The sequence below is a fragment of the Homarus americanus genome, unplaced genomic scaffold (genome assembly GCF_018991925.1).
Source record: "Homarus americanus isolate GMGI-L3 unplaced genomic scaffold, GMGI_Hamer_2.0 scaffold7626, whole genome shotgun sequence".
Taxonomy (NCBI): domain Eukaryota; kingdom Metazoa; phylum Arthropoda; class Malacostraca; order Decapoda; family Nephropidae; genus Homarus; species Homarus americanus.
In genome coordinates, this window is record NW_024718273.1 from 13,099,215 (window position 1) to 13,127,212 (window position 27,998).

The window sequence follows — 27,998 nt, forward strand, 5'->3', positions numbered from 1 at the left end:
TTCTAGGTCAGGCGAAGACGATCGCCTACCTGCGCTAGAGACGCCGCTGCTCAGTTATCAGAATATTTAAGGTGGAGGTCACTTAAGGTAACAATCTTTGAAGGAAGTGTTTTTAGTAATTATTTATACTGTATAAGCATATACCTTCTTGTGCTATAGAGGACAGTATACGGCACCTAAACGCTAAATTACCCCTAAATCGCTTGTTAGACCGACAAAGTACAGCAGTTCAAAACTAATTAGTGTCCACGTCTTAAGTGAATGGTTCATCTACCTCGAAGCATTATCGAACCCGTGTTATTCGTATTCAGGTTCACTCGGTTAATTTCATCGCTGTTTCGGTTCCTCCGTACAAGATGGTTCATAAGTCTCAAAGCCACATCGACTCCCCGACTCCCCGCCACTTGTAAAATTATGATCCTTCAGTGTGAAGGTAACCAAGGTGGCGCCATGACGTGGCTAGTCTGGTAGACTTTGGAAAATACTGTTCTTATTTTTTAATACAGTGTAGAGATACAACCGTGTAGTGGTAAAGTCATGTGGAGTTACAGTGGTGTAGTGATACAATGTTGGGATACAATGGTTTGTGGATACCATAGGGCAGTGATACATTAGTGTAACGATACATTGGTGTAATGATCATTAATGTACTGAGACCGTTGTGTAACGATACATCGGTGCAGTGATGTATTGGTGAAATAATACTTTGGTGTACTGAGAGATGTGTAACGATACAGTGGTGCAAAAGTACAGTGATGTGTAACAAGATAATATTGGACCTGTAGACACAGCGTCGGGATAACACCACAGCACCTCATCATCACACCCCCATCCTTCCAGTGACAAAGAACAGTGGAATTTTGCGGCGAACGGAAGGTACTGAAAACATTGACGTGAAACAGTGTGTTTTCAACATTCTATAAGAATTACTAAACAATGCAGAAGACAAAGGCATTTCTGGGATGTGTTACAGTGATTACATAAACAGTCTGTTTACTGAAGTGTCGTATAGGTGTGTCGCGTTGTGTCAAGTAGTACCTCTGGTGTGTCAAGAGCTTCCGTTACATCTGAGAGCGTAAGTAAACACTATCAGACAGTTGAATATAATGTTAGCAGAACGTAAACGAAATGGGGTAAGTAACAAGTTGACAGGTTATCTATATTAAAGTGAAATTTACGTGAGAGTATAATCAGAGTATTTGATGTTGGAGATGTGATTTTATTTTTAAACGTAAGGAAACGGGCGTCACTTTATTATGATTTATTTTTTTCATAGAATACAAATTTGGTGGGAAAACGGGACAAGTCGTGTTTAATCTTGTAAAATTATTCAAACAATCCTTAAAGCGTAATCGTCTTGTAATTAAGAATCTTTCCAGGAGGCTGCGGGTCTAAACTTAACTATGGCAGATGACAACTAACTTAAGAAAGTAAAATCAACGGAAGTTTCGGTGTAACGTGATAATCCTGTGTATGCGAAAGTGTTTGGATTTATCATGTGTCAGTCGATTCTCAGTAACGGGTGCTCTTTTTCTCAGAATTGCAAACCATTCAACGTGTTTTTGTAACTAACTATTTTCAAGGTCTATGGTGTTCTGCAAACTTTCGTAAAGCTGCCAGATTGTGATGCAGGCTGCCATTATTGTAAAGTTAAATACGTTTGTTTTGTTTTTCTAATCGAGCGACGCAAAAATTCCAAGACGAAAGTAAGATTAGGTTAGATTAGGTCAGGTTTCATTAAGTTTGGTTTGGTCACTTTTTTTGCATGTTTTAAACCCCACAATTTTACTCTACTTCAAAGTCCTGCGACGAAAACGCGATAGAGTAGAGTATTCTCTTTTTTTTTTTTGCTCTTTCTCCCTATCTACAATTCAATGAAGACTTCCATGATTGTTCTCTACCGAATCTTTACCACTTCATTATGCAAAATACGCTATAGTACGGTGTTTTGGGTTAATGTTGCGAGATTCACTGGTTTACTTTTAACGGACGAGGTGGTTTTGAAGTAAGGTTTAGTTTTCGTAGTTTATAGAATCACAGGAAAGTCATAGTGTTCATGATTTACTAATATAGCGTATAGTCTTCTAGGAGTTAGGCTACTGTAGGCTGGTGTTGTTGTCAGGCATAGCAGTGGATCGCCTGACACAACACACCACCTGATTCTAATAGACTATCTCCATTTACTCCCTTCACTATGGAGACGCCTTCTTTGATATTTTATTTGACTAACGACCGATTTTATTCAGCTCAGAGGATACCCCGTACACAAGGGATTAGTAGACATTATCTCCACTAGTGATGACCCAACATACACCATCTGTTGCTGTGAGTATTGAAGTAATACCACCAACAACAAGAACAATTAATGTGTATAATAGTGTTTACCAGCTGGCATTTGTGCTTTAGTGTTCTGTTGGGTAAAGAAACTTACGGTGTTTGAGGAAGCAGCTAAAAGTTTATACACTGTGAGTCGTAACGAGTTGCATCACTAAACTGAGCACCAACACAACACACTTTATAACAGGAACACTGAAAGGGATTTTAAGTTACCTTTCTTTAAGGGCATTAGCCCACCCAGGCACGGGTCATTTTTAATGACCCACATCAAGGCCCGGGGGGGGGGGCGAAAATATAATAAAACAATAATAATAATAATAAGTATGCCAATGATGATGATAATGGTAATAATAATAATAATAGTAATAAAATTAATATAAATATATTTAATAAATAACAATTATAATAAAAGAAAATAATAATAATAATAATAATAATAATAAAATTAATAACAATATTTAAAAAAAAATAATTATAATAAAAGAAAATACACATACAGTAATAATAAAAGTCTATAAAAAATATAAATAATAATAATAATAATAATAATAATACCCCCTGTAATAATAAAGAGCCATGAATAAATTCAAAAAATAAAAATAAAAATATCAATAGTGAGAAATGATACAGGTATGTTGTGTTGTTAATAGTAAGAGAAACAATTGAGACCCTGCAATTGTGTGTAAATGAGGCAGAAAGTCAGATCAGCAACCTGGGACTTGGTCACAATTTTCGTGATGCCATGTGGCAGCAGGGTCTACCATTAGACAACACATTATGCTTCCAATATCTTCCCAGGTTGTAGTACCTCCCTGTTTGATAGCTGGTACATAATTGAAAGAAATCCTTTATCATGAGGCAATGACGTTAATTTTTACTTCAGCGTGTTGGTGAGGCGACTTACCGTCCCTGGCAGACAAAACACTGACTCTTCACTGATCAACCGCTCCACGAACTCCAAGTCAGTGGCAAATTGTCCGAAGCCATCCATATCCACGCCGACCTGGTGAAGGAAAAACAGACGTTAGAATCACAATGAATAAAGACCAAAATAGCAAGGAAAATTATAACATTAATCAAAATATACATAGAAAATGGGGGCGATTTGAAGGACTAACGATTAAATAAATAAATTCGTGCACCCAAAGTGGTATTCGTGTAGCACAACGAGTCCTGGACCTTATCTAAATTACACCTATTTATATTTTATCTGGATTTTTTTTCCTTTGGGGAGAGAATTAAAAAGAAAATACTTGCTTGGCTTACATATATAGTCATTCACATATGCATATTGTTATTATTTCTATTAATAAACGTTGAAGAATCTCGTTGGTGTAAAGATGACGATGACAACTGTTACCTAACGATGACGACGAGAGCTTTGTTAAGTGACGATGACAACTATGTGACGTAAAGATGACGATGACAACTGTTAGGTAAAGATGACACGTATCTGTCGGTTCGTGAAGGCCACCACGCCAATGGCGTAACCAGTAGTCCCCTGACACCAAGGACAAGAACACGGACGACGCACTTATAAGGACAGATGGTCTGGCTGACATCATGGACTGGTTTAATGACGCATTAAGAATCTCACACGGGGCTGGTGCTTACGTTCCTTTGCCCACGTGCGCCCATGCTTCACGTCACACCAGGAATGACTTTCTCTCTCTGTTTATCAAGCTGTGTGATTTTTCTATCCTTCTTGCTTGGTTGCCATCTTTCGCACTTACCCCCTTTCTTTTCCTCGTCGCCCCCCCCCCCCCGGTCTTTCGCCCTCCTTGCATGATTTCCTTCTTTCAGGGGTGAGAGAGGAAGATGACCAAGTAAGTATTGTTTTGGGCAGCACGCAGCATGCATTCCTCTACCTCCTCCCCCAACACTTTATCTCACTTTTCCCATCCTCACACCTCCCTCGTCTTCCTCACCCCTTCACTTCACTTATCTCCTCACATCTCATCTTCCTCACATCTCATTTTCCTCACATCTCAGTTTTCTCACTCCTCAAATTTCACCTCCTTCACCCCTCCACATAATGCGAGTGTATACTACAGGCACTACACACACACACACACACACACACACACACACACATCATATCAGCAACAAACTCTTCTCACAATACTGTTACCTGTGATATCAAGACGTCAGACCCACGTGACTGACGGCGTGGGTTAACTGGGAAACATGTTGAAGCTCCAGTGATTCAATGGATAACGTGATACTTGTTATGACTCGCCTTTCACTACCAAGAAGAATGGGCCTTGACGCAGGGGGATACAGGTGTGTGTGTGTTGGTCCCGTCAGGTGTGTTGGTCCAGCCAGGTGTGTGTTGGTCCCGCTAAGTGTGATGGTCCAGTCAGGTGTGTGTTGATCCCACCAGGTGTGTGTTGGTTCGTCCTGGCGTGTGTTGGTCCAGCCAGGTGTGTGTTGGTCAGTCAGGTGTGTTGGTCCCGCTAAGTGTGATGGTCCAGTCAGGTGTGTGTTGATCCCACCAGGTGTGTGTTGGTTCGTCCTGGCGTGTGTTGGTCCCGCTAGGTGTGTTGTTCCCGCCAGGTGTGTATTGGTCCCGCCAGGTGTGTGTTGTTCCCGCCTGGTGTGTATTGGTCCCGCCAGGTGTGTGTTGTTCCCGACAGGTGTGTGTTGATCCCACCAGGTGTGTGTTGGTCCCACCATGTATGTGTTGTAAAAGTTTGACGTTCACATGTACAACAAGCCTCGTGTAATAGGTAATTAGATCAACACTCCAGACCCGCGTGTGTGGTGAGTGACTCGTAAGTGTTGCGTTGCCGGCCTCTTAGTGAAGGCTGGGGGGGGGGGGTCATGTTTGAGTGGGAGCACATTGTATTATATTACACTCATTTAGATTACTACACCATAACCTCGTAAGATCGACAAGAACCAGAAGTGAAATTAAATTTTGCAGCGGACAGCAGCTAGCTTATGATGCACCCACAAAGGGTGTTTGTTTCAGAGACCAGCGCGTGTGTGTGGTTAGGGTAAGTGCAATCGCTTGAGCGTACACACTCTAACCTAACCGTACATTACCTGACTGAAAATTACAATGCAAATAAAAGAAAGTTGAAATCGTGTTAATTTATACCGTTCGTTATATTGGTGAATTCGGCTGAGAGTTTTTGTTCAGTGAAACTATTTCGATCACATGAATATTAACCTTCCTATGTTATTTCACTTCATGCTACTTGTAGGGTTAGGTTAGGATAGGTTAGATTAGGTTAGGTTAGGCTCGGTTCGCTTGGGTGCTTAATCCTCACGTGATCCGATTGTAGTTTGGAGGGAGTTCGTTCCCGCACGAGTGACGGCCATTACCTCAGATCAGCTGACTGAAAGTTCCCGAGGTGAGTAATGTGGTTATGTGTTATACCTCGGCTCACCCTCACAGTAATGACAGTCACACAACACACCTACCTGTCCGTTAACTCGCCTGTCCCTCCCACCCATACCTGTCCCTCCCCCCCATACCTGTCCCTCCCTCCCACCCACACTTGTCCTTCCACCCATAACTGTCCCTCCCACCCATACCTGTCCCTCCCACCCATACCTGTCCCTCCACCCATACCTGTCCTTCCACCCATACCTGTCCCTTCCATACCTGTCCCTCCCACCATACCTGTCCCACCCATACCTGTCCTTCCACCCATACCTGTCCCTCCACTTATCTGCTCCTCCACCCAACTGTCCCTCCACATATCTGCTCTTCCCCCACTTGTCCCTCCTCTTACCTGTCCCTCCTACCTGTTCGTCCACCCACCTCCTCCACCCATCTCCTGTGAGGGTCGAACAGATCGTCTTCAGTAAACCATGAAAACACGCGGAAAGTGAGTCCAGCATTTTATTTTCTTTAGCTCATCCTTGTATCTGAAGAACCAAATGTCATTCTAAAGTCTAAACATAATAATTTGAGCTTTAGGTTATCGATATATATTATTTCACTCGTTACAGTGTTTCTTGTGAGACAATAACAGGAGTTGGGCAGGCAGCTCAGGTACGGTGTCAGTTTTTAACGTTGTAAATAGCGTTCGTGCACATCATCAAACTCCTCCCATTTTCCACATCCAACACACACCTTCTCCTTAGCCAATCACAACAGCCCGTCTTGTTCCCTGAGCCAAGCACAGCAGTGGCGTGTTGTGTCGGCCAATCCAGACGTGTTGTCCCGTTGCCAAGCCATCTGGGAGTCACGTGATGCTGGTGTGCTACATTGTTATTATCGTCCTCTGAAGGTGAACACCCACTCTAATGGCGTAGATTCGCGTTAAAAGTTTTCCAAGACATTTCATTGTTATTCACATGAAGAACTACGTATAAATGCTAGTTGAAGATGTTGAATTATTTCCTGGCAATTTTCGTCACAAAATTATAAAGGATATTTGTCGTTATTAGCTCTACATACGCACTAGTACATCCTGATACATTAATTATCAAACCCTTTGAAATATCTAAACAGTGAATTAATTTACATTTACTGTAGGTGTATTATGCTACCGACCAGCGAAAACTCTCTACATAATTTTTTATTGGTGCTACATGTAGATGAGAGAACAAATAAAAAAATAAATTCCATAAATGAATGTGTCAGTTGCTAAGAATGCTGAATCAATGTTGACGGAGGCAGCAAGGAGAGGAGCAACAGATCGTGCAGCACTGTTTTCACTCTTTAACCTTGGTGGACGGACCCTCGCAGTACGTCGTGCAGCGTAAACACTCACAACGTTAACACTGACCGTGAAATAAGTGACCTATACCGAAGCAACACCTGGTGGTTAAAATTATGGAATTCATGAAGACGAGGACTAGAGTTAGGTAAAGATAACAGAGTGGCAACGACAGTAACTCGAGAACCGGGAGTAAGACAATAACACTTGCTGGGTATAATGATGTGAGTAACAAATACCATGACAACAGAAACTTGGGAAAAACTTATAATGCATGTTTTACCCACAGGAGATATAAAGAAGAGCTGGATAGATAAATACCCAAAACCTTTCTTCATCAAGAGAAACAATTTATCGAGGACAGCGTTATGTAGTGTCATACAAGGAGCCATACTTGAAGATAAACCTGAGCTTGGTGCGCATTGACACTCGGGTCTGAGCCAGCATACTCAAAACGCCTCAAAAGTTACGTACAGTAGCAGAGGTACGGTACCGTAACTTACAGACTCCTTACAGTCGGGTAAATTTCTCATACTCAAAATTTAATTACGGGTTCGTAAGCATAACAGTGGCATCACATTTTTTCTTAAAGTATTTTTTATGGGTGTTTGGTTCAATACAATCAGTAGTTATGCTCTTTTTTGCTGCAAAAAATAGTGAAATGTACCTCGCCCGAATGTAACCTCACCTAACCTAACTTTTCCTAGCCTAACCTTACCTAGCCTAACCCTTACCTAGCCTAACCCTTACCTAGCCTGACCCTTACCTAGCCTTGCCCTTACCTAACCTAATCTAACTTTATCTAACCTAACCTTTACCTAACCAAAGCTTTACTTCACCTAACCTAAACTTACCTAACCTTACCTAACTTAACCTTTCCTTTTTTATAATTCATTTGCAGAGATAATCAAAGGTTACAATGCATATTAGTGGCATCCTAAGTTACGTTCATATATCATCAACAGATTTACAGATAAGTTGGAGAAATGTTTATAAAAAGTTTATCTCTGCAAATGTATTTTTGTAAAAATAAGTCGAAATTTGTCAAGAGAACTTAATTGTTAGCCATGTGCGTTGTGGCTTTCTTAGGTTAGGTTAGGTTAGGTTAGGTAGGGTAACGTTAGGTTAGATAAGGTTAGGTAAGATTAGGTAAGGTTGTAAGGTTAGGGTACGATACATTTCACTTATTTTACAGCGAAAAAATCACTCCTGAATGTATCAGTGATAAAACCTATGAAAATTTCTTTTTCAAAGAAAAAAAAATGCCATACCACTTAAATTTTACCCATTTTTTATTAGGTTTGATGAACTTAGATTGGGGAAGGTATTATTTAACTATGAGTCACGGGTACTTCTTGGATACTTGGCAGAATAGCTTGTTATAATTTGGTCCTGGCCATACCAAGGCTTAGGCTATTGGTGAAATATGCAAAAATGCGGAGTCTAGGCAAAAATGTTCACTTGACCTCGTATTTGGCTGTCATTACTGACGGATATCTACGGCTATGCAATAAGGTCTATCTGCAAGTTTACTCAGTCATAAAAAATATTTGTACCATAAATGTGGACAATACGAATTTTCTATTTGGGTACAAATACTTGAAAAGTTGTAAGAAGACAAAAGATTCGTCTCTTCCATTCCACGACAAATATAACACACTCAAGCCTCTTTTTATCGTAAAAAAAAAAGAACTAAAAAGACAAACTGTAATATCGTATTTTAGTATGTTGATGTACAAAACATTTTCTTCATTATTCGATCATAAAACAAGTTTAACAAGAATTATTACTACATATATTATTAATTTTTTATGCAATCGGAAAATAGCGATGTACTACTGTATATCCGGGTTGAGTGTGTTACAGCAGCTAAGAGGTCCTGAAATTACGGCCTCGCTTTCGGACTCGATTACGGAGTCCACTGACAAATACATGTTTTGAGTATGCCATTCGCAGACTGTAACTCCAGTTACGAGGTAAACAAAGACATACAGTCCCTTAAATGCTTTTGAGTATGCGGCCCCAGCACAGTGGTGCGGTGCGCACATTAACCAGCAGTCTGTCTTGCAGCGTGGTAGAGTCATGTACTGAATAAAGGAATTAGATTACTTTCATAATCAATATTAGATTTAATATTGATTTTAATTGTTTGCTTCAGTTAGCAACTCATTGTACACTCACTGTCTCCTAACCTAACAGCTTCAGCTATGTGATCCCATATGTCATATTTCAGCTTGGTTTTCATGTAGTCAGGATGGCTAGTGTCCTAGAGTACCCATGGACTCCAAACAGCCTCTGTAAGTTCCTCCGTCATATCATAAATAGATAAATGTATGTCATGAAACACCTGACACGTTAATGTGTCGAGTAATAACTGTTTTTCAACCACTACTCTTACTACTACTTTGCTGTCACTCGGCAGGGTCAATCACAGATGTTGCACATGTGGGGGGTTACATCTAGTGCGGGAGGGGCAGAGGCAGCGTCTTTCCGGTGATGGCGCTTCTCTGCCTCGTTATGCAGTCGGGCTAACTCGAAAGTATTGACATCTCGTGTGATGCTCCTCCAAGCATTACGGTGTGGAGTAATCGTCTCCCAGGTGAGGCGGTGGATTTGGCACTTTTTCAGGTTTGTCTTAAGACTATCCTTATACTGTACATTTCAGTTGCCCGCCAGCGTTACATTTCCTATTCGTTAGGTGACTGTAAAGTAGCTGCTTTGGCAGTCTACTGTCGTCCATGTGGGTAACATGGCCAGTCCAGCGTAGTTGTTCATGGCACGAGAAAGGAAGGCAGCCAAGAAAATGGAAGAGAGAGTTAGTGCCAGTACACACCCTTCTTTAACCCCCGTTTGGAAGGGGAAAAGCTCATACTGGGTGCCATTGTGCAGAACACTTCCGTTCATGCCATCGTGGAGTTGCCTCACAATGGCGATGAATTTTGGTGGGCAGCCAAAACGGATGAGGGTCCACCAGGGGGCTTTCCTGTTGACCGACTCGAAGGCCTTGGTTAGGTCGATGAAAGCCATGTACAGGTCACGACGCTTTTCTCTGCACTTTTCCTGTATCTGACGGGCAGCAAAGATTATGTCAGTAGTGCCACGTGATGGTCTAAAGCCAAATTGAGATTCTGGGAGGAAGTTTTCCGCCTCAGGAAGAAGTCTGTTTAGGAACACTAGGGCGATAATCTTGCCAGCTACGGACAGCAGCGAAATTCTGCGGTAGCTGCCACAGTCTGACCGGTCTCCCTTGTTCTTATAAATATTGACGATGGAGGCATCTTTTCCTCCTTTTCCTATATATTCTCCAGGAGAGAGTGGAGACGGCTGGTAAGCAGAGGTCCTCCTGCTTTATACACCTCGGCTGGGATTCCATCAGGCCCTGAGGCTTTGTTATTTTTAATCTGCATGATGGCAGTAGCTACCTCATCCAAAGATGGAGGAGAGCTGAGGTGGGTCAGCTCTGGATGCTGAGGGACTTGCTGATAGTCAGGACATCCACATCGGTGTTTCGATTGAGCAATGAATAGTAGTGCTCTTTCCAGCACTGAAGGAGGCCTTCATAGTCTGTAATTATGGAGATACCGTCGGACTAGCAGAGGGGGGCTTCGCCACGAGTGATTGGCCCATAAAATATTTTAATGGAAATTTAAAAAAATCGCACATCTTGTGCTAATCTGCATTTTTTTGTGTTTCACATGCTTTATTTTTAAACCAGTCGGTCCTGCTGGGGCACCGCTTTCTTCTTGCGGAAGGTATCAGCTTTGGTCCAAGACTGAGGGTTGTACTGCCAGTCAGTTAAAGCAGCACGTTTATCATCGACGAGTACTTTGATTGCCAGGTCATTTTCATCAAACCAGTCCTGGTGTATTCTTTCGATCTGGCCGAGGGTCTTTCTGTAGGTTTTTGTCATGACAGTGTCGAGAATATCCCATTCGGCACTGGGATTTGGGTTGTTTCATCAGCCCATGTTCGAAGCTGCTCTCTGAAAGCACGTGCTACTGCTGGATTCTCCAGACGCTTAGTGTTAAAACCTCTTCTGGAGGCTTGCCGCCTCCGCAATTTTGGGGCGACGTGAAGTGAGAGCTTGGCTCTGAGGAGCCGATGATCAGTGTCGTAGTGGTCTAAGCCACGCGTGGCACGGGTGATGAGGACATCTCGGCGATCTCTTTCTCTGAGAATGATGTAGTCAATGAGATGCCAGTGTTTGGATCGTGGGTGTTGCCACGAACCCTTGAACTACGCCGCATAACTCGACATCACCATTACCTGTGGGTCGCCTTTTTTATGGACCCTGCAACTGACGGAGAACTCAAAGAAGTGTAGTTGGTACTTAGCTTATCAATATATACATACTGCATCCTAACGTTGTACACATAACATTGTACTTACCATCATGTACTACAGTGTGGACAAATGGTTAAAAATTACCTGGACGCTCGTCAGTATTTGGCATGTAAGTACTAAGGGATTGGAATTTTAGCATATCTTGTTAATCCGACATAATACGTGATGAAAAGCAAAGTTATTAGATATAAAACAATCGTATATTTGACCCAGAAGTAGATGCCAAATATTACCAAGTGTTCAGGGAATTTTGTCCGCAACTGCAGACGGCATCATGACATTATTGCATACATAACATTGTACTCACCATCATGTACATGGCACCTTGAGGCATAACCGGGTGCAAGCCGGGCGTCTCCTTGATGAAGTTGTAACACATTTTAGCATTAGTCTGTAGAGAGAACAAAACTGATTATTAATACGAATTGATACTCCAGCACGAAACACCATCATCTATCTATCGTACAGTGTGTGGGGAAGATCGATGTGTTACGGCTATAAGTTACAGTGTGTGAGGAAGATCGGTGTGTTACGGCTATAAGTTACAGTGTGACGAAGATCGGTGTGTTACGGCTATAAGTTACAGTGTGTAAGGAAGGTCGATGTGTTACGGTTGTAAGAATAATAAAAAGTTGTTGGATGTGATTGCATTGTATATTTATAATGAGTAAATATAAACATATTTAACATTTAGCTCAGAAGGATTTCCTGTGCTGATGACACTTACAAAATGTTCATCCAGGGGTCTAGTTACCTACTCTCCCTCAGGCGGTGACGGAAATACCCCAACTTACACATAACACAACATTTGAAACAACAGCTCAGGGAAGCATCTACACCCTTGTTTAAATCTGTGTTCTTTAAACGTCACAACCTCCTTCAGGGTAATGAGAGAGAAGTTGTAACCTAATTGTTATAATCATCTTTATGACGTGAAGGAACACTTATTACGACCTTAAGATCTGGTTTTGTCTTTTAACATAATGAAAGGTCCGCCTAACAGCCAGTGACCCCTCTTTAATGTCTCCCCAGGTGTCCTGTGACGTCATATCCTCCTCGCCAATCACAGGAGGGAAACGTCGGAGAAAAACCAGTACAGTACTGCATGATAATAATAATAATAATAATAATAATAATAATAATAATAATAATAATAATAATAATAATAATAATAATAATTACCGGTTTATTGAAAGAGCTTGGCAGCCAGAAGGCTGAAAATATACAGTTACATATTTGAGGAATGGGTTTCGAATTACAAATAATATACAAGTAACATAAGTGATACAAATAAGATATATAATAACTAGATGGGGAAAAGCTCAAACTACAGTGCATTTCAACATAGTGACAGTGCAAGAAGTAGTATTTACTGGAAGTGAATACACTGGTTTATTACAAGTTATTGATAACTTTTACAATGGTTGGGACTGGGCTGTTCTTATAGCGATCAGTTCGTGCACGTATGGGCTGGATGCGGCGTGCGTGCGTGCGTGCGTGCGCGTGCGTGCGTGTGCGTGCGCGCGTGTGTGTGTGTGTGTGTGTGTGTGTGTGTTACAGAAGGGTGAAGTGGTGTAGTCTTATCCTTGTTCTATTTTGTTATCCATTTTCATTCTCCTGAGCGACACGAGTAACAAAAGAAAAGAACCATTCTATTAAAGTTTTGTTACCTCGAGATTCATACGAATCTGGTGTTGGCATGTCAAAAATCAATGTTCCTTTTTTTCAGTTTTTTTTTCTCTTCGTACAACACAGGAGAATGTATGTGGGTGTAGCAGGGATGAACACCAACAAACCCATCATCGAACTGTCCGATTTTAACGAGAACAAACCATTGAGCGATATAAACTCAAATTCGCAATGGTTCATTCTTCCCCAAAAACATACACTATACCTTGGCAATACTCAGTGGTTCGTTCCTGTTCAAAATCAGATATTAGTTGAGTGATGGTTTGTTTCCCAAGGCTCCCGCAACACTGGCTGTTCTCGTTATCAATACGGCGGGCTTAACACTGTGGCTTAACTGTACTCGCTGCGTCCTAAATGGAAAACTAATAGAAAAAAAATAGCTGAATTTTGATATGCCAAAATCAGACTCGTCCTCCTTTCGGGGTAACAAGACTTCTGTAGAAAAGTCATATTGATGCGAGGTTAAGTGTGACACATTCTTATACCATTATCGTACTGGTATACAATATTTTTCATCCTAAGTAGTACAAATGTGTCCCGCTAACTACAATTTTTTTAACCCTTTGAAGACGAAGGTTTAAACTAAAACCCTTGAGGATGACGGTTTATGCCTTAACCCATTGAGGACGATTGTTTAATCTATAACTCTTTTTAAGAACAATCTATTCTATAATCACCAGGGGTCAAACCATTGTCTTCATTGTGTGTGCTAATGATTTCTTTTTTTACCCTAAGACCTCGTTTGTGTCGTAGGTCTTGTCTCGTTTATAAATGTGTTTATTTAGGAGACTCAGCTCCAGGCAGCTACAGATGCTCCCCAACTGCATATTCGACCGATGACCAATTAATACAGCGGCTGGATTATTGACTACTGTATTAGGTAATCGGATCTAAGAACGCGAGGGAACCACGCGCGTACACACACACACACACACACACCACACACACTCACACCACACACACTCACACCACACACTCACACCACACACTCACACACCACACACTCACACACATTCACCACACACACACACACTACCTCCAAATGCCCTAAGATGAGGTAAGGAGTTATCAAGGACACCATACCCGAGGCTGCACTTAGGATGAGGCTAAGTGTAGAACAAGGATCGACATAATGGCAGAATGGGGAGGCTAGAGGTGATATTGGGGGCAGGCACAGGGACGCCACGTACCTGGATTTGGCTGATGGTGTTGCTGAAGAAGGACTCGGGGGTGGTGTTGAGGATGGTGGGGAGGGCGCCCTGGATCAGTGTGTTGCTGCCGATGATCCGCTGACTCAGGGATTGCAGACCCTTACGTATCTGTACATACCAACAGGTTAATTATAGGCTTATTACAGGTATTAAATATAACCCCCCCACCCTATTCATTGAAAGTCGTCTGTATCTTGTCTCATCAAATGTTGCACTGCTATTGTTCCCTTCCACATCGAGACCTTAAAATATCCTTCTGACACCTCCCATGTCACCTGATACTCCTTCTCAACACCACACCAACTAACCGTTTGTCTCTAATATTCCATACTGTGTTTATGAGTCATGCACGCACATTGCTGCTGCTTCCTGAATGTCCGTCTGTCTACCCACCCCATTGAAACCTTCCATCTCTCTCTCTCTCTCTACACTGCTTTTATCAGTCTCTCACTTCTTATTTACCTCACACGCCCGTATAACTTGAACAAACCCTGACTGACTCACACCAGCACACTCACCATTATCTCTCACATTAAAACTTTCAGATCTTCCCACAAAACACCTATTTTTCCTCCCCCGTTTTTTTCTCCCAGGCGTGTTAGCTATCACTATAACTCATTTATTATACTCCTCTCCCACTTTTAGTCTCATATGTAATATTCTGGGATTGATCATCTTAAAATACCTCACGTAACTCCACACTTCATTACTCAACACCCTTTTTCTCTCACTCTTAGATCCTCTTGTGGTTAATGCTCGTTCACGTGTCATCGGTGCGCCTCTCCATCGTCCTTCGTTATCTAAGTTCCCTCTAATGCCTCCAGTCACTCTCGTCTTGTCATCCTAATTGCTCCCAAACACATCCAAACACCTCAGTTGTCATCTTTCCCCCCTTTCCTTGTAATATCTTCCCTTCCGAAATATTAGATAATGGGAGTGTGAGAGGCAAATGATGATCACCAGGTTTATTTTTTTACTAACAGTCTAGGTGGAGGAAGATTATGTAACGTGTTTCTTATGTCCTCCTGTTATAGTACAACTAAGTACATATCTCCCTCTTTCCTTCCTCTCTCTCTATCTTGTTTTCCCTCTGTCCTTTCCTTACTATTATGATGTCCACTTGTTTCCTCCCATACATACTCTTCTCATGGATCATATCTCTTCTTCCTCTTCCTTCATTAACAGCTTATGTAATGTTTAAAGGTGGTTTGGTGTGGTTGGTCCGTGTGGGCGACAGAGTTGTTTTTCATCCATTTTCTTCTCAGATTTCCTAAGTTTACATTAGGCTCCTTTTCCCTCTTCCCCTATTTTTTTTTCTCTCTCTCTTACTCTCTCTCTCTCACGCCCTTCTTATCACCCCCCTTTTTCTTTCATCCCCTTTTCTTTTATCTCTCTCTCACACCTCACCCTTTTCTCTTCCTCTCTCTCTCACGTCCCTCCTGCCCATTATTTCCCTCTAATTCTCCCTCTTTCTCCACTATAACAAGACGGATCTTGCATGAAGAATATTTATATATATATAGGAAGAATATTTAGTAAGAGAGTAAAAGAGAGAAAGACTTTGGTAGCGTGGCCGTGTTAGTTATTTGAACTAGACTTACACTTATCTTATCTCATATGTCAATACACATCTATTACGTCTTAAGGGCGACTTCTCAAACACCGCTTCGTTACAACTCTGTATTAATTACGAACATGACATGGACACATTAATAACACCTCCTATTGAAGTTACTAGGACACTATATTTACGTCACTAGGACATCATATTACGTTACTAGACACTGATTCTCGGACACGATCATGAAATGAATACACTTCCCACGTAAGTAACTCATCCCATGGAAAGCTCTGATTTATGGCCCCTTGACTTGGGCTGCGAGGGTTACATTTGACCTGGCTAATGTGAGGTCAGGTCTGGACTTCTTCTGTGATGTAGGTTATTGTGTATATTGGGAGAGAGTCGGCAGGTGCCTTCTTACATGTTTGGTGGGGCCGTGTGACATGGGAAGAGGAGCCTGGCTGATTTGTGGCTCCTTGAGTGGCTGCGAGGGGTACCCTTACATTTGACCCCCCCTAATGTCGGGTCAAGTCTGGACTGTTTCTGAGATGTAAGCTGTGGTCTGACAACCCATCACTACACCACCCTCCCTTTCTTGCCATTCCTCCCTTATTCCTCTCTCTCTCTCCCTCTCTCCCTCTCTCTCCTCCCATCTCTCCCTCTTTCTCTCCTCCCATCCCTCCCTTTTCTCTTCACTCTCTCTCTCTCTCTCTCTCTCTCTCTCTCTCTCTCTCTCTCTCTCTCTCTCTCTCTCTCTCTCTCTCTCTCTCATATCTCTCCCTCTTTCTCTCTCATATCTCTCCCTCTTTCTCATCTCTCCCTCTTTCTCTCCTCCCATCTTTCCCTTTTCTCTTCACTCCTTCCTTTTCTCCCTCTCTCTCTCCCTCCCTTCCGTACCTCCTTGAAGATGTTGTTTCTGTCGCTGATGGCAATCCAGCCCATCCTCCATCCTGGTGTAAGGAACCTCTTGGTGAGGCCGCCGCAGGACAACACTGGCACCTCCTTCGTCAGTGAGGCCAGCGGGTGATACTCTTGCCCCTCGAATACCTGACGGAGAAAGAGCCAAGGGGAGAGTTAGATGGCTGGGAGAGTGGGTGGTGGGAGAGTGGGATGGGGTGAGAGAGTAGGAGAGTGGGTGGTGGGAGGTGAGTGGAGTGGGAGGAAGTGGGGTGAACCTTGGGAGGAAGTGGGGTGTGGAGGAAGTAGGCCAGTGGGTGGTGGGAGAGTGGTGAAATGAGAGGAAGTGGGAGTGAGCGGGGGAGTGGGTGAGTGGGAGAGTGGGATGGGGTGGCGAGAGAGTGGAGAATGGGTGGTGGGAGAGTGGGTGGTGGGAGAGTGGGGGTGGTGGGAGTGGGGTGGTGGGAGAGTGGGGTGGTGGGGAGAAGGAAGTAGGAGAGTGGGTGGTGGGAGAGTGGGTGGTGGGAGAGTGGGGTGGTGGGAGAGAGTAGGAGAGTGGGTGGTGGGAGAGTGGGTGGTGGGAGAGTGAGTATAAACAGGTGAGTATAAGTTTACAGTTAGACGTATGGTAGACAAATATAGGTATAAGTAGTTAATTAGTGATTGAAGGTGAATTACAGTAAGATAATAATCAGAGACGACAACAGAACACACTCACTAGTCTTATTAAACTTTAACATTAATGAAAGAGAAATATAATAAAACAAATGAAAGAAATCTGAATGACTTACGAAAAAAATCATTAAGTTTAAGAATAAATCCAAAAGGAAATTACTGAAGGAATTCCTAATATTTTGTGTTTTAGATTTATATATTAGATAAAATTTAAGCACATAGATTAGTGGTACAGGTGAAATGTATTACAGTAAGGCTACACCAGATGACAAAATGCTCCAGAGATTAGAGAGATATTAAGCTCTATTTAAGACAGACTACATCGTAACGCTGTCGAGGTGATGAGATTAACGCAGGACTAAAGTTAAGAGGCTAAGTTATGGTAACAGTCATGCTCCTGATTAATGATGAAAATTAATGTGGATGCCATAGACTTGACCTGTTAGGGGCAGTGTGGATACAGCCCCTTTTATAATAAGACTTAGTTACGCTTCCCCCATTGGTAAAATTAGATACCCGTTCACAGCTGGGTGGACTAGTGACCCCTATAGTACAGGAGGAGAGCGCTGTATCCATTCAATGATATACAGTAAATTGACAAATGTAAATTAAGTGAACCTATAGTTTACGTCAAAGATTATTATTAAACACGAGGAAATGACCCTGATATAACTAACTAGTATACAAAAAAAAAGCATTACTAGTTTAGGTAACGGTCCACAACCCGGAAATTGCTCTGGTATAACTAGTGTACGCCGTAGTACCCTTGATATGATTAATTATCAAACATACACGGAAGTCTGGCTAAGGTAACCACCACAACCATTCACAAACAACTACCTGAACCTTACATTATTTTGTCACTTTGCCCTCCTCCCCTCATTGGTACTTCATCAGCTTCTGAAAGGTGAAGGTTGGTGTGTGCGCGCGCATGTGAGAGACAGACAGACAGACAGACAGACAAAAAAAATGTTAGAGTGAAAGAGCGAGAGAAAATGTTAGTGAGAGAGAAATAGAGTTAATAAGAGTGAGGGTGAGAGAGACGAACGTAGTGTACAGTAGGTATAAGTACACCCTGACTCCAATCATCAAACTTTACCTCATTAAATTTTTCCATCTTGCTGTACGACTCAAACAAATGACAGCCAAAATGTCGTCGAAATTACCCCGAGACTCTACAACAGGATGACGATAAGCTTAGGTTATTTTATATCTCATTTAAGGAAAGACTAAATCTGGACCATGATGCGACTTTGGGATTGGTGGGTCCATCGGGAGTTGGGAGGGAAGGGAGGGGCGTGTACAGTGTATCTAATTAGTGTCTGGCCCCTTGAGGGATACGGTGGAGGTAGAGATGGAAGGGGGGTGTAGGGTGGGAGGGAGTGAGAAGGAGGGAAGGGAGGGATGAAGGAGAAGGCAAGAGAGGAAGAGAATGGGGGGGGGTGAGGGGGGAGGGTCGTCGTGGTAGTGGTATGGATATCAGGGGGCTGGAGAAGGTCAACAGCCGTACAAGGTGTGCTGGACAAGGCTCCACCATCTTCCTCCTGGCCACAGCCGCGTCAGGTAGACCCACCTGACCCACACCGAGGCAGGTACATTGTTGAAATTATTAAAGACCACATATCACCTGAAGATTAGCACCCCTGAGTTAATCTAACCTACCTAACCACCGCCAGGTAGGGTGTTTATTCATCAGGTGATATAAGCTAGGGGGAGGGTGAATCTTCAGGTGATGCGAGGCGACGAACATATGGGCACGGGGGTGGGGGAAACTGCAGTGGGAGCGGGTAAACAAAGTAAAAGATTACAGGGAAATAGTGTTAGGAATGATGACAAAACTAAATTAAACAGGGAGTTTAAAACTAAACGCGGTAAAGGGAGGACTCAGAACACGACTAACTTAAATGTCTACTACGCGAACAGTAGAAATATGAGAAACAAAATGGATGATATTAGGGCCTTGGTATGTACCGAAAAAATCGATATAATAGCATTCACTGAAACATGGATCAACCTAGACTCACGTGAGTTGCCGGTCGAATACCAAATTGCGGGTTACAAATTGTTCCATACCCATAGGCAGACCAGGAAAGGAGGCGGAGTAGCAATCTATATTAGGGATAATCTGAAGTGTGAAATAAATAAGGAAATAAAAACTGAGCGGAATACAGAAACAATTTGGATAGAATTAAGCGACGGTCGGGAAAAATTAATCACAGGAGTAATATATAGACCTCCCAATCTTGATAGAGTCAATGAGCGACTTATCTGGGATGAAATGCGCAGGGCTTCCATCCACACCAAAGTCTGTATAGTAGGCGACTTTAACCTTGGCCAAATCGATTGGACTGACCTTACGGGTAACTCAGAATCAGAAGATTTTCTCGAGACGATGCAGGACTGTTTCCTAAGTCAACATATAACCGAACCCACACAGGGTAATAATATACTCGATTTAGTTCTGTCGAACAGAGAAAACCTCATTAGCAGTGTCGAGGTAGGGAACGAACTTGCAAACAGCGATCACAAAGAAAGTAGATTCCAGTTAGATTTTCAGGGCAGACGTAAGGAAAATTCCACTAAAGTACCAGATTTCAGAAGGGCAAACTTTGACAATTTAAAGAGGCAGCTGAGAGAGGGGGTGTCGCGCTTGGCCGTGAACCTGACAGATGACTCCGACCTGATAACGAGATCTGAGATTGCCGAGTTCCACGACAATTTAAATAATGAGTTACTTAATGCACAAAGGCAGAACATACCATACAAAAAACTCAGATCAGACAACAATGACCCTAAATGGATAAATAATTATTTAAAGAACATCATTGGCCAAAGGAAGGCTATAGGTAGAAGGATAAAGCGTGGCGAAATTTACCTCCAGGATTATTATAAGATATTGGCGAGTAGGGTTAAAACCGAGATAAGGAAAGCCAAGAGGAATAATGAGGTAAGGATAGCAAGGGAGGCGAAGACAAACCCCAAAGGATTCTACCAAATGTATCAAACTAAAACACGAGAAAAGATTGGACCAATACGGTCAGATACCGGCGAGCTAACTGATAACGACGGAGAAATGAGCAATAATCTGAATAAATATTTTTCAACAGTTTTCACCACCAAAAATTTAAACATGATACCCGAGGCACCGACTCTATTCAGAGATAGTGAAGAAAACAAATTAACCGAGATAGTAGTGACTAGTAACGATGTTAGTAAGCAAATAGACAAACTAAAGCCTAATAAGTGACCTGGTCCCGATGAGATATTTGCCAGAGTATTAAAGGAATCTAAGGAAGAGCTTAGTATGCCCTTAGCAAAGTTGTTTAACATGTCCTTAAAAACAGGTGTAGTACCAGAATTCTGGAGGATAGCGAATGTAATACCGATTTTCAAGAAGGGGGATAGATCACTATCCTCTAACTACCGCCCAATCTAACATCAATAGTCTAACATCAATAGTAGGCAAATTACTGGAAGCAATCATTTCAAACTCTATTCGAAATCACCTGGAGAAGCACCGATTGATCAATGATTCCCACCATGGCTTCACAAGCGGACGTTCTTGTCTAACTAATCTATTAACATTCTTTTCATCAGTTTTCGAATCGGTGAACGAGGGGCACAATTATGATGTGGTATATCTCGACTTTAGCAAAGCCTTCGACAGAGTCCCCACACGAAAGACTAATTAGAAAGGTAGAAGCACATGGCATCAAAGGTAACATCCTTAAATGGATTAGGGTGTGGTTACAGGACAGGAAACAGCGAGTGAGCATTAACGTACTAAGTCCTATTGGAGCAACGCCACAAGTGGAGTTCCCCAAGGCTCAGTACTTAGACCATTAATATTTATTATATACATAAACGACATAGATATCGGCATAGATAGCAACATAAGTAAATTTAAGGATGACACTAAAATAGGACGTGTTATTAAATCTGACGAGGACTCGGCAAACTATGTGAAGATCTAAACAAATTTTTTCTAAATGGTCTGAAAAATGGCAGATGAAATTCAACGTGGACAATTGTAAGTACTCAGTATAGGAGATGGTAAACAGGGAAACCAGGATACCAGATGAACAACGATGCTACAGAGAAATCCGACTGCGTAGAGAGATTTAGGAGTTAAGATAAGCTAGAACCTTAAGCCAAGTAAACAATGTGTTTTGCTCGTAACAAGGCTAATAAAGCATTTGGGTTCATACAAAAGGAGTGTTAGTTACAAGACTAGCGAGGTCATCCTAAAACTGTATCTTGCGCCAGAGACCACACCTGAATTACGCAGTTCAGCTCTGGTCACCGTATTATAGAATGGATATAGAATCCTTGGAAAGAACTTCCATAGGAGAATGACAAGACTAATCCTGGCATTAGAGCCTTGAGTATAGAGACAGGTTAAAAGCATCTTAATTTGCACTCCTTGAGAGAAGTAGAGCGAGGGGCGACCTGATAGAGGTGTATAAGGGAAGCCAGCTAAACAGACATTACAAAGGTACTCAAACTATCCAACCAGGAGCCGTAACTCAGAATAATGGTGGTTTTTGTGAATTAGACAAATTTAGATTTAGGGCGTGAAATAGGTAAACACTGGTTTGGAAACAGAGTAGTGGATGAATGGAACAAGTTACCAAATATCATCATTAACTCGAATACGCTGAATAGCTTCAAACATAGGTTGGATGCTTATATGAGCAATCAGGGTTGGGTGTAAACGGGACTGCCCAGTATGGGCCAATAGGCCCGCTGCAGTTTCCTCCATTCTTATGTTCTTATTGTTACTTCTGGTGCAGACATCAATAATTAATTGCCTAAGCCAACCAAAATACCGTATATAAACTGATATTTCAAGTAATTCATAACTATTCAAGAGTGTTTAAAGAACCAGGTGAGGCACGTGGTTAGGTGAAGTACGTGGTTAGGTGTAGCACCTGGCTAGGTGAGGCTTGTGGCAAGGTCAGGTACATGGCTAGGTCAGGTATGTGACTAAGTGAGGCCCGTGGCTAGGTGAGGCACGTGGCTAGGTGAGGCACATGGCTAGGTCAGGTACGTGACTAAGTGAAGCCCGTGGTTAGGTGATGTACGTAGGTAAGACATGCTAGATGGGACATGTGGCTAGGAATACGGTTTTTAGGATTCTCAACGAGCTTTGGTCTTAAGCAGATCATGCACTTGCCATCTTGACATAAATACTAGATAAGGAGACTACAGAAGCTAACACAGGTCTCTGTCCTACACCAGCGCCTTGTTACTAATCTCGGCGAGCATGAAACACGAGAATCCCTCAGTGAACAATAAAAATCTCTTCCAAAATAAGACAAATACTGTATGTAGACCCACCCAACAAGTATCGAGGCTTCAGAGTTCGACGGAGTTGAAAACAAGCGATAACGTCAGAAACATTCATGTATTGGTTGGGTTGGTCTTTGCCCGATGTTCATAATCTTTCGGGCGCCTGGAGTCTCGATACTTTTTGGATTCAGTGACCTGTGAGATGCATCATGGCAGGTTATAGGAATTTGTCACCAGCGACGTCTTCCAGGGAAGTGTTCTAGGATTTTTTTAACCGTTGCCGATGATATGTTAGAAGTTGTGTTTGCATTGTCAATCTGTCTGAGAGTTAACACCAAGGTCTACATAATTATTATTATTGACAGAGAAACAATTGATAGACCCCCAGAAGAATACCGACCATATGGTGGATACGACCAATACCTGGCAAGTGAGATTTAAAACTGTTAAACAAGAGACTCATCATGCCGGAAAAACTAATGCCTAACATCAATACAGAATGAACAACACAACAGACAACATTATGGTTTTAGAAACTACTGAGATACAAAAGGATGGGGGCCTTACGTGGTCAGGAATCTTTTTATCAAGTAAATGCAGATGGACAAAGTGAATACGATATTGGACTTAAAAACAATATATTATGCACTAGCTGGAGTAACCTGCGTTGTCCGTCGGGGTTTGTTTTTGACCGAGTTCAGCAGAATGGTTTTGTCAACATCACGTGACTGAACCATTTCTGTTTCTCAGTTTTCCATCGTTTTTCGAGCTATACACTTATTTTTTAATGGTGTTTGAGTTATATTATGAACGTTTTAACAATTCACACTGCGATTTGTTAATATCTAGGTTGGGTAGGAGGGTGTTACTTAAGTACTGGTGAGGGTGGGGTGTCCCGATGTCTTGCAGTCCGGTTGGGGGTATTGACGGCGAGGGAAATGTTATCGCACTGTGTGGACTCCCGGAGCTCAGTTCCCCCTTACCTGGGCCAACCCTCAAAAAAATCCACATTCGTGACACTTGTGGACCATGTATATATCCCAGTGCCAAATTTCAGCTCTTAATCTTGAAAACAGTAGCCGGAGATGGCGAACTGTGCTGTATACAGAGCGATAACGCCTCGATGTAGGTTTACTAAAGATGCCATTCTCTGGCCTTTTGGGGTCATACATCGAACACTGTATTGTTATCTGGTCCTCCTGACAAGTGAACAACAAGTTGATAATGGCAGAAGATTTGTGTTGCGTGGGAACTAGAAAAATTTTTCAATAGTCTTTATTTATGGAGAGAATGACAAAGCTGAACACTGTTAAATATGAACTGACACACAACCTCGAGAAGAAGTAAGTATTTAAGCATTTTGTTTATTATTTCAACACAATCTTTTAAGGAAATTACCAACATTATTATGTGTAACCTTTGACAATAAAGAAAGGATTCTATGATGCTATAGCGCCTTGGTACATCACCATCGGTTACAGTTCTAGACAGGAGGAGCAGTGTGGCAACATCAGGCCACATCATTATACAGGTTTGAGAGTCAGGTACGTCAGCCTTGGGCCGACCATTGGCATAAAGCCAACCTAAGGCTTTCCACTCGCCTTCTCACTCAACCAAAGTAATCAATGAACCAGTTGGATTACGGAACTTATTCCAACAAAAAGAGCAATGTCCCCAGAACCTCTTCCTACCAGAATTAATTAATACCCCGGATAAATACTTTGGGGATCTCCCGGCGGCAGTGGTTCTTCCCGTATTACATAACCTCCACCAATTCCATCAACCGGGTTCAGTCTCGAGCAGGAGGCCCTCGACCCCCAACCGCTACCCCCTACTCCACGTGTCTGATCTCACTGTTGTTTTTATGTGATACCCAAAGAAGACATCAACTGAGGAGAATAATTGTTGACGTTAAGTATCTGGGACTGACTCACACTGGGGTTGACTCACACACTGGGGTTGACTCACACACTGGGGTTGACTCACGGCTCACACACTGGGGTTGACTCACACACTGGGGCTGACTCACACACTGGGGTTGACTCACACACTGGGCTGACTCACACACTGGGGCTGACTCACACTGGGGCCGACTCACACTGGGGTTGACTCACACACTGGGGCTGACTCACACACTGGGGTTGGCTCACACACTGGGGCGGCGCTCACACACTGGGGTTGACTCACACACTGGGGCTGACTCACACACTGGGGTTGGCTCACACTGGGGTTGACTCACACACTGGGGCCGACTCACACACTGGGGCTGACTCACACACTGGGGCTGCTCACACACTGGGGCCGACTCACACACTGGGGCCGACTCACACTGGGGCTGACTCACACTGGGGCTGACTCACACACTGGGGCTGACTCACACTGGGGCTGACTCACACACTGGGGCGACCCTCACACTGGGGCCGACTCACACACTGGGGTTGGCCTCACACTGGGGCTGACTCACACACTGGGGCTCACACTGGGGCTCTCACACACTGGGGCTGACTCACACACTGGGACTCACCACACTCACACACTGGGCGACTCACACACTGGGTTGACTCACACACTGGGGCTGACTCACACACTGGGGCTGACTCACACACTGGGGCTGCTCACACACTGGGGCTGACTCACACACTGGGGCTGACTCACACTGGGGCTGACTCACACACTGGGGTTGACTCACCACACTGGGGTGACTCACACTGGGGCCGACTCACCCACTGGGGCCGACTCACCCACTGGGGCCGACTCACCCACTGGGGCCGACTCTCACACACTGGGGCCGACTCACCCACTGGGGCTCACCTCACACACAGGGGCTCATCACACACGGGGCTGACTCACACACACACCGGGTTGACTCACACGCACCAGGGCTGACTCACACACTGGGGACTGATTCGCACTGCTGCTGACTCACGCACTGCTGCTGACTCACGCACTGGGGACGACTCACGCAGGGACTGACTCACGCACTGGGGACTTACTCACGCACTGGGGACTTACTCACGCACTGGGGACTGACTCACGTACTGGGGACTGATTCACGCAATGGGGACTGACTCACGCACTGGGGACTGACTCACATAATGGGCTGACTCACATACTGGGGCGGATTCACTCACTGGGGCGGACTCACGCACTGGGGCTGACTAACACTGGGGCCGACTCACGCACTGGGGCGGACTCACGCACTGGGGCGGACTCACGCACTGGGGCGGACTCACGCACTGGGGCTGACTCACGCACTGGGGTTGACTCACGCACTGGAGGCTGATTCATGCAATGGGGCTCACTCGCACATTGGGGCTGACTCACAGACTGGGGCGGCTTACACACTGGGGCTGACTCACACACTGGGGCTGACTCGTAATAGGGCACAAAACGCGGTAAAGATCAGTTGATGTCTGTAGATCATGGGATAACCAGATATTCAACAGTTCAATGACTTACATAAATTGACATAACTCTCACTCAAACTAAGTAAACTCATCGTCAAGATACTGTAAATATTATCTCAATGCCTACTTTTCTTCATAAATTTTCATATATTCGTAAACTTAAATACATGACAGCGATGTTTATATCATAGGAAATAAATGATGTATGATATGTCCCAAAATACTAACTACTATATAATCAAAGTTTCTGAGTTTCTATTAAAAATCCTTAAGTATAAAGGTTTTAGAGTTATGATAAACCCTAGGAATAATTTATGACCAGATACTGAGCAATATTATATACACCAAAATTTAATCCTGCTACACTACAGGAGCCCAAACAATGAGTGAAATATTAAAAAAAATAATAATAATCCCTGGATCCACTACCTCTCGTGTTGCTTTGACTTTCCTTGCAAGACTTGGGAGGTTTCTTTCTTTCTGAGTTTTAGTTGATAGTTAGTAGTGTATTTTGCTAGTCTAGAGTACGTGCTTTTAATATTTTTTAGTTATTAAAGTGTAGGAATGTTTTCATGATATCAACAGTGAGGTATTTGATCCCTTGTGCTGGCCATGTGCGTTGTAAGCTCTCCCTCCTCTCCTCTCCTCTCCTCCTCTCCTCCCCTCCTCTCTCCTCCTCTCCTCCCCTCTCTTTCTTCCTCCTCTCCCCACTCCTTCACTCGCCACCTCCTTCCCTGCTCTCACTACAGTTGACTAAAGTCTAGGGGAATATACGATCCAAATTCATTCATTACAAAAGCAGTAAGGTCTCAGTCCTCAGCTAGACGATACAAGGCCATTAACACACTGGCAGCTGTACTGTTTTTCTCTTTATTAACAATTTTCTCGTACAGGTAAAGCCTCTCAGGTAAAGCCTAATAACAATTATCCAGTATTTTCTTTCGCCACATAATTTAATCAGTTTAGATCACCCAGACTGTAAAGCTTTGGGTCTCTCTACTGTATGTCATGTAAAAAAATAAAACAAAACTAGAAGTGTCATATTTGGAGAGTAACAACAGACAGTACAGGTGTAAAAGATGTTATATATACTGATGACACATTAAATAATACTAAAGGTGTGTGCCTTGTAAAGTAACATGGATTTCTCTTCCATTTTTATTGAATTTATTAATCTTATCAATACTTTATACTGATGTGGTGACGTAAATTGATCTAACTGTTGAGTAATGTCGTAATAGCTTCTGGTACACTTCGTTTCGTCATCTCCGGACAAATGAGTGATCAGTTAACTGTGGATATTATCATCACTCCCCCACAACAACGCACTGTGAAAGAATGTGGTGTAAACAGAGCGTAAATGTGAAGGTGGATGGAACTTATAATTGATTAAGTATATAATATAACTGTTACCTGTTAGGAAGGGGAGACTGATTTTGACGCCTTGTGGACATGCCCTCTTAAGACACCAACCTCTTAAGATACCTCATTTAGGATACTCTTTCTTAGACACCCGCTTTAGGACACCCTTGATATGTCTCTATTGCGCTCACCAAATTTTTTACAAGGTCACTTTTGGCGTGTGAATAAATCCAGCGAAATGCATCTCAGATTCCATACATCGAGCGGCGGCGGCCCCAAGGAGGTAAATTTAGAGAAGCAGGTTTCTCGCTCTTGGACTAAGACGCTGTCGTGTACAATAACTCCTTCTCTTTCGAATCTCTGGGTAAAAACAGATTCAGGATACTCGATTACACACATCTGAGCATAAGAACGTCATAAGAACGCGTACTAAAAGTGAATTCTTCCCCCCTCCCTCTCCTCATCCCCCCCATCCCAACCCCATCTCATCCCCTTCCCGCCATCTTCCCCTCCTCTTCCTCCCTTCCAACTCACTCCTCCACTCTTT

At 43.0% G+C, this 27,998-nt stretch overlaps 1 protein-coding gene across 1 annotated transcript in view; it reads right to left on the minus strand.

Annotated features, from left to right (window-relative positions):
* LOC121859416 (tyrosine aminotransferase-like) overlaps window positions 1-27,998 on the minus strand; it is an 80,450-nt gene that overhangs the window by 3,211 nt on the left and 49,241 nt on the right. The window contains 4 exon segments of the mRNA XM_042356209.1: window positions 3,242-3,340; window positions 11,665-11,748; window positions 14,237-14,365; window positions 16,716-16,865. Coding sequence (XP_042212143.1) covers window positions 3,242-3,340; window positions 11,665-11,748; window positions 14,237-14,365; window positions 16,716-16,865 — 462 coding nt within the window.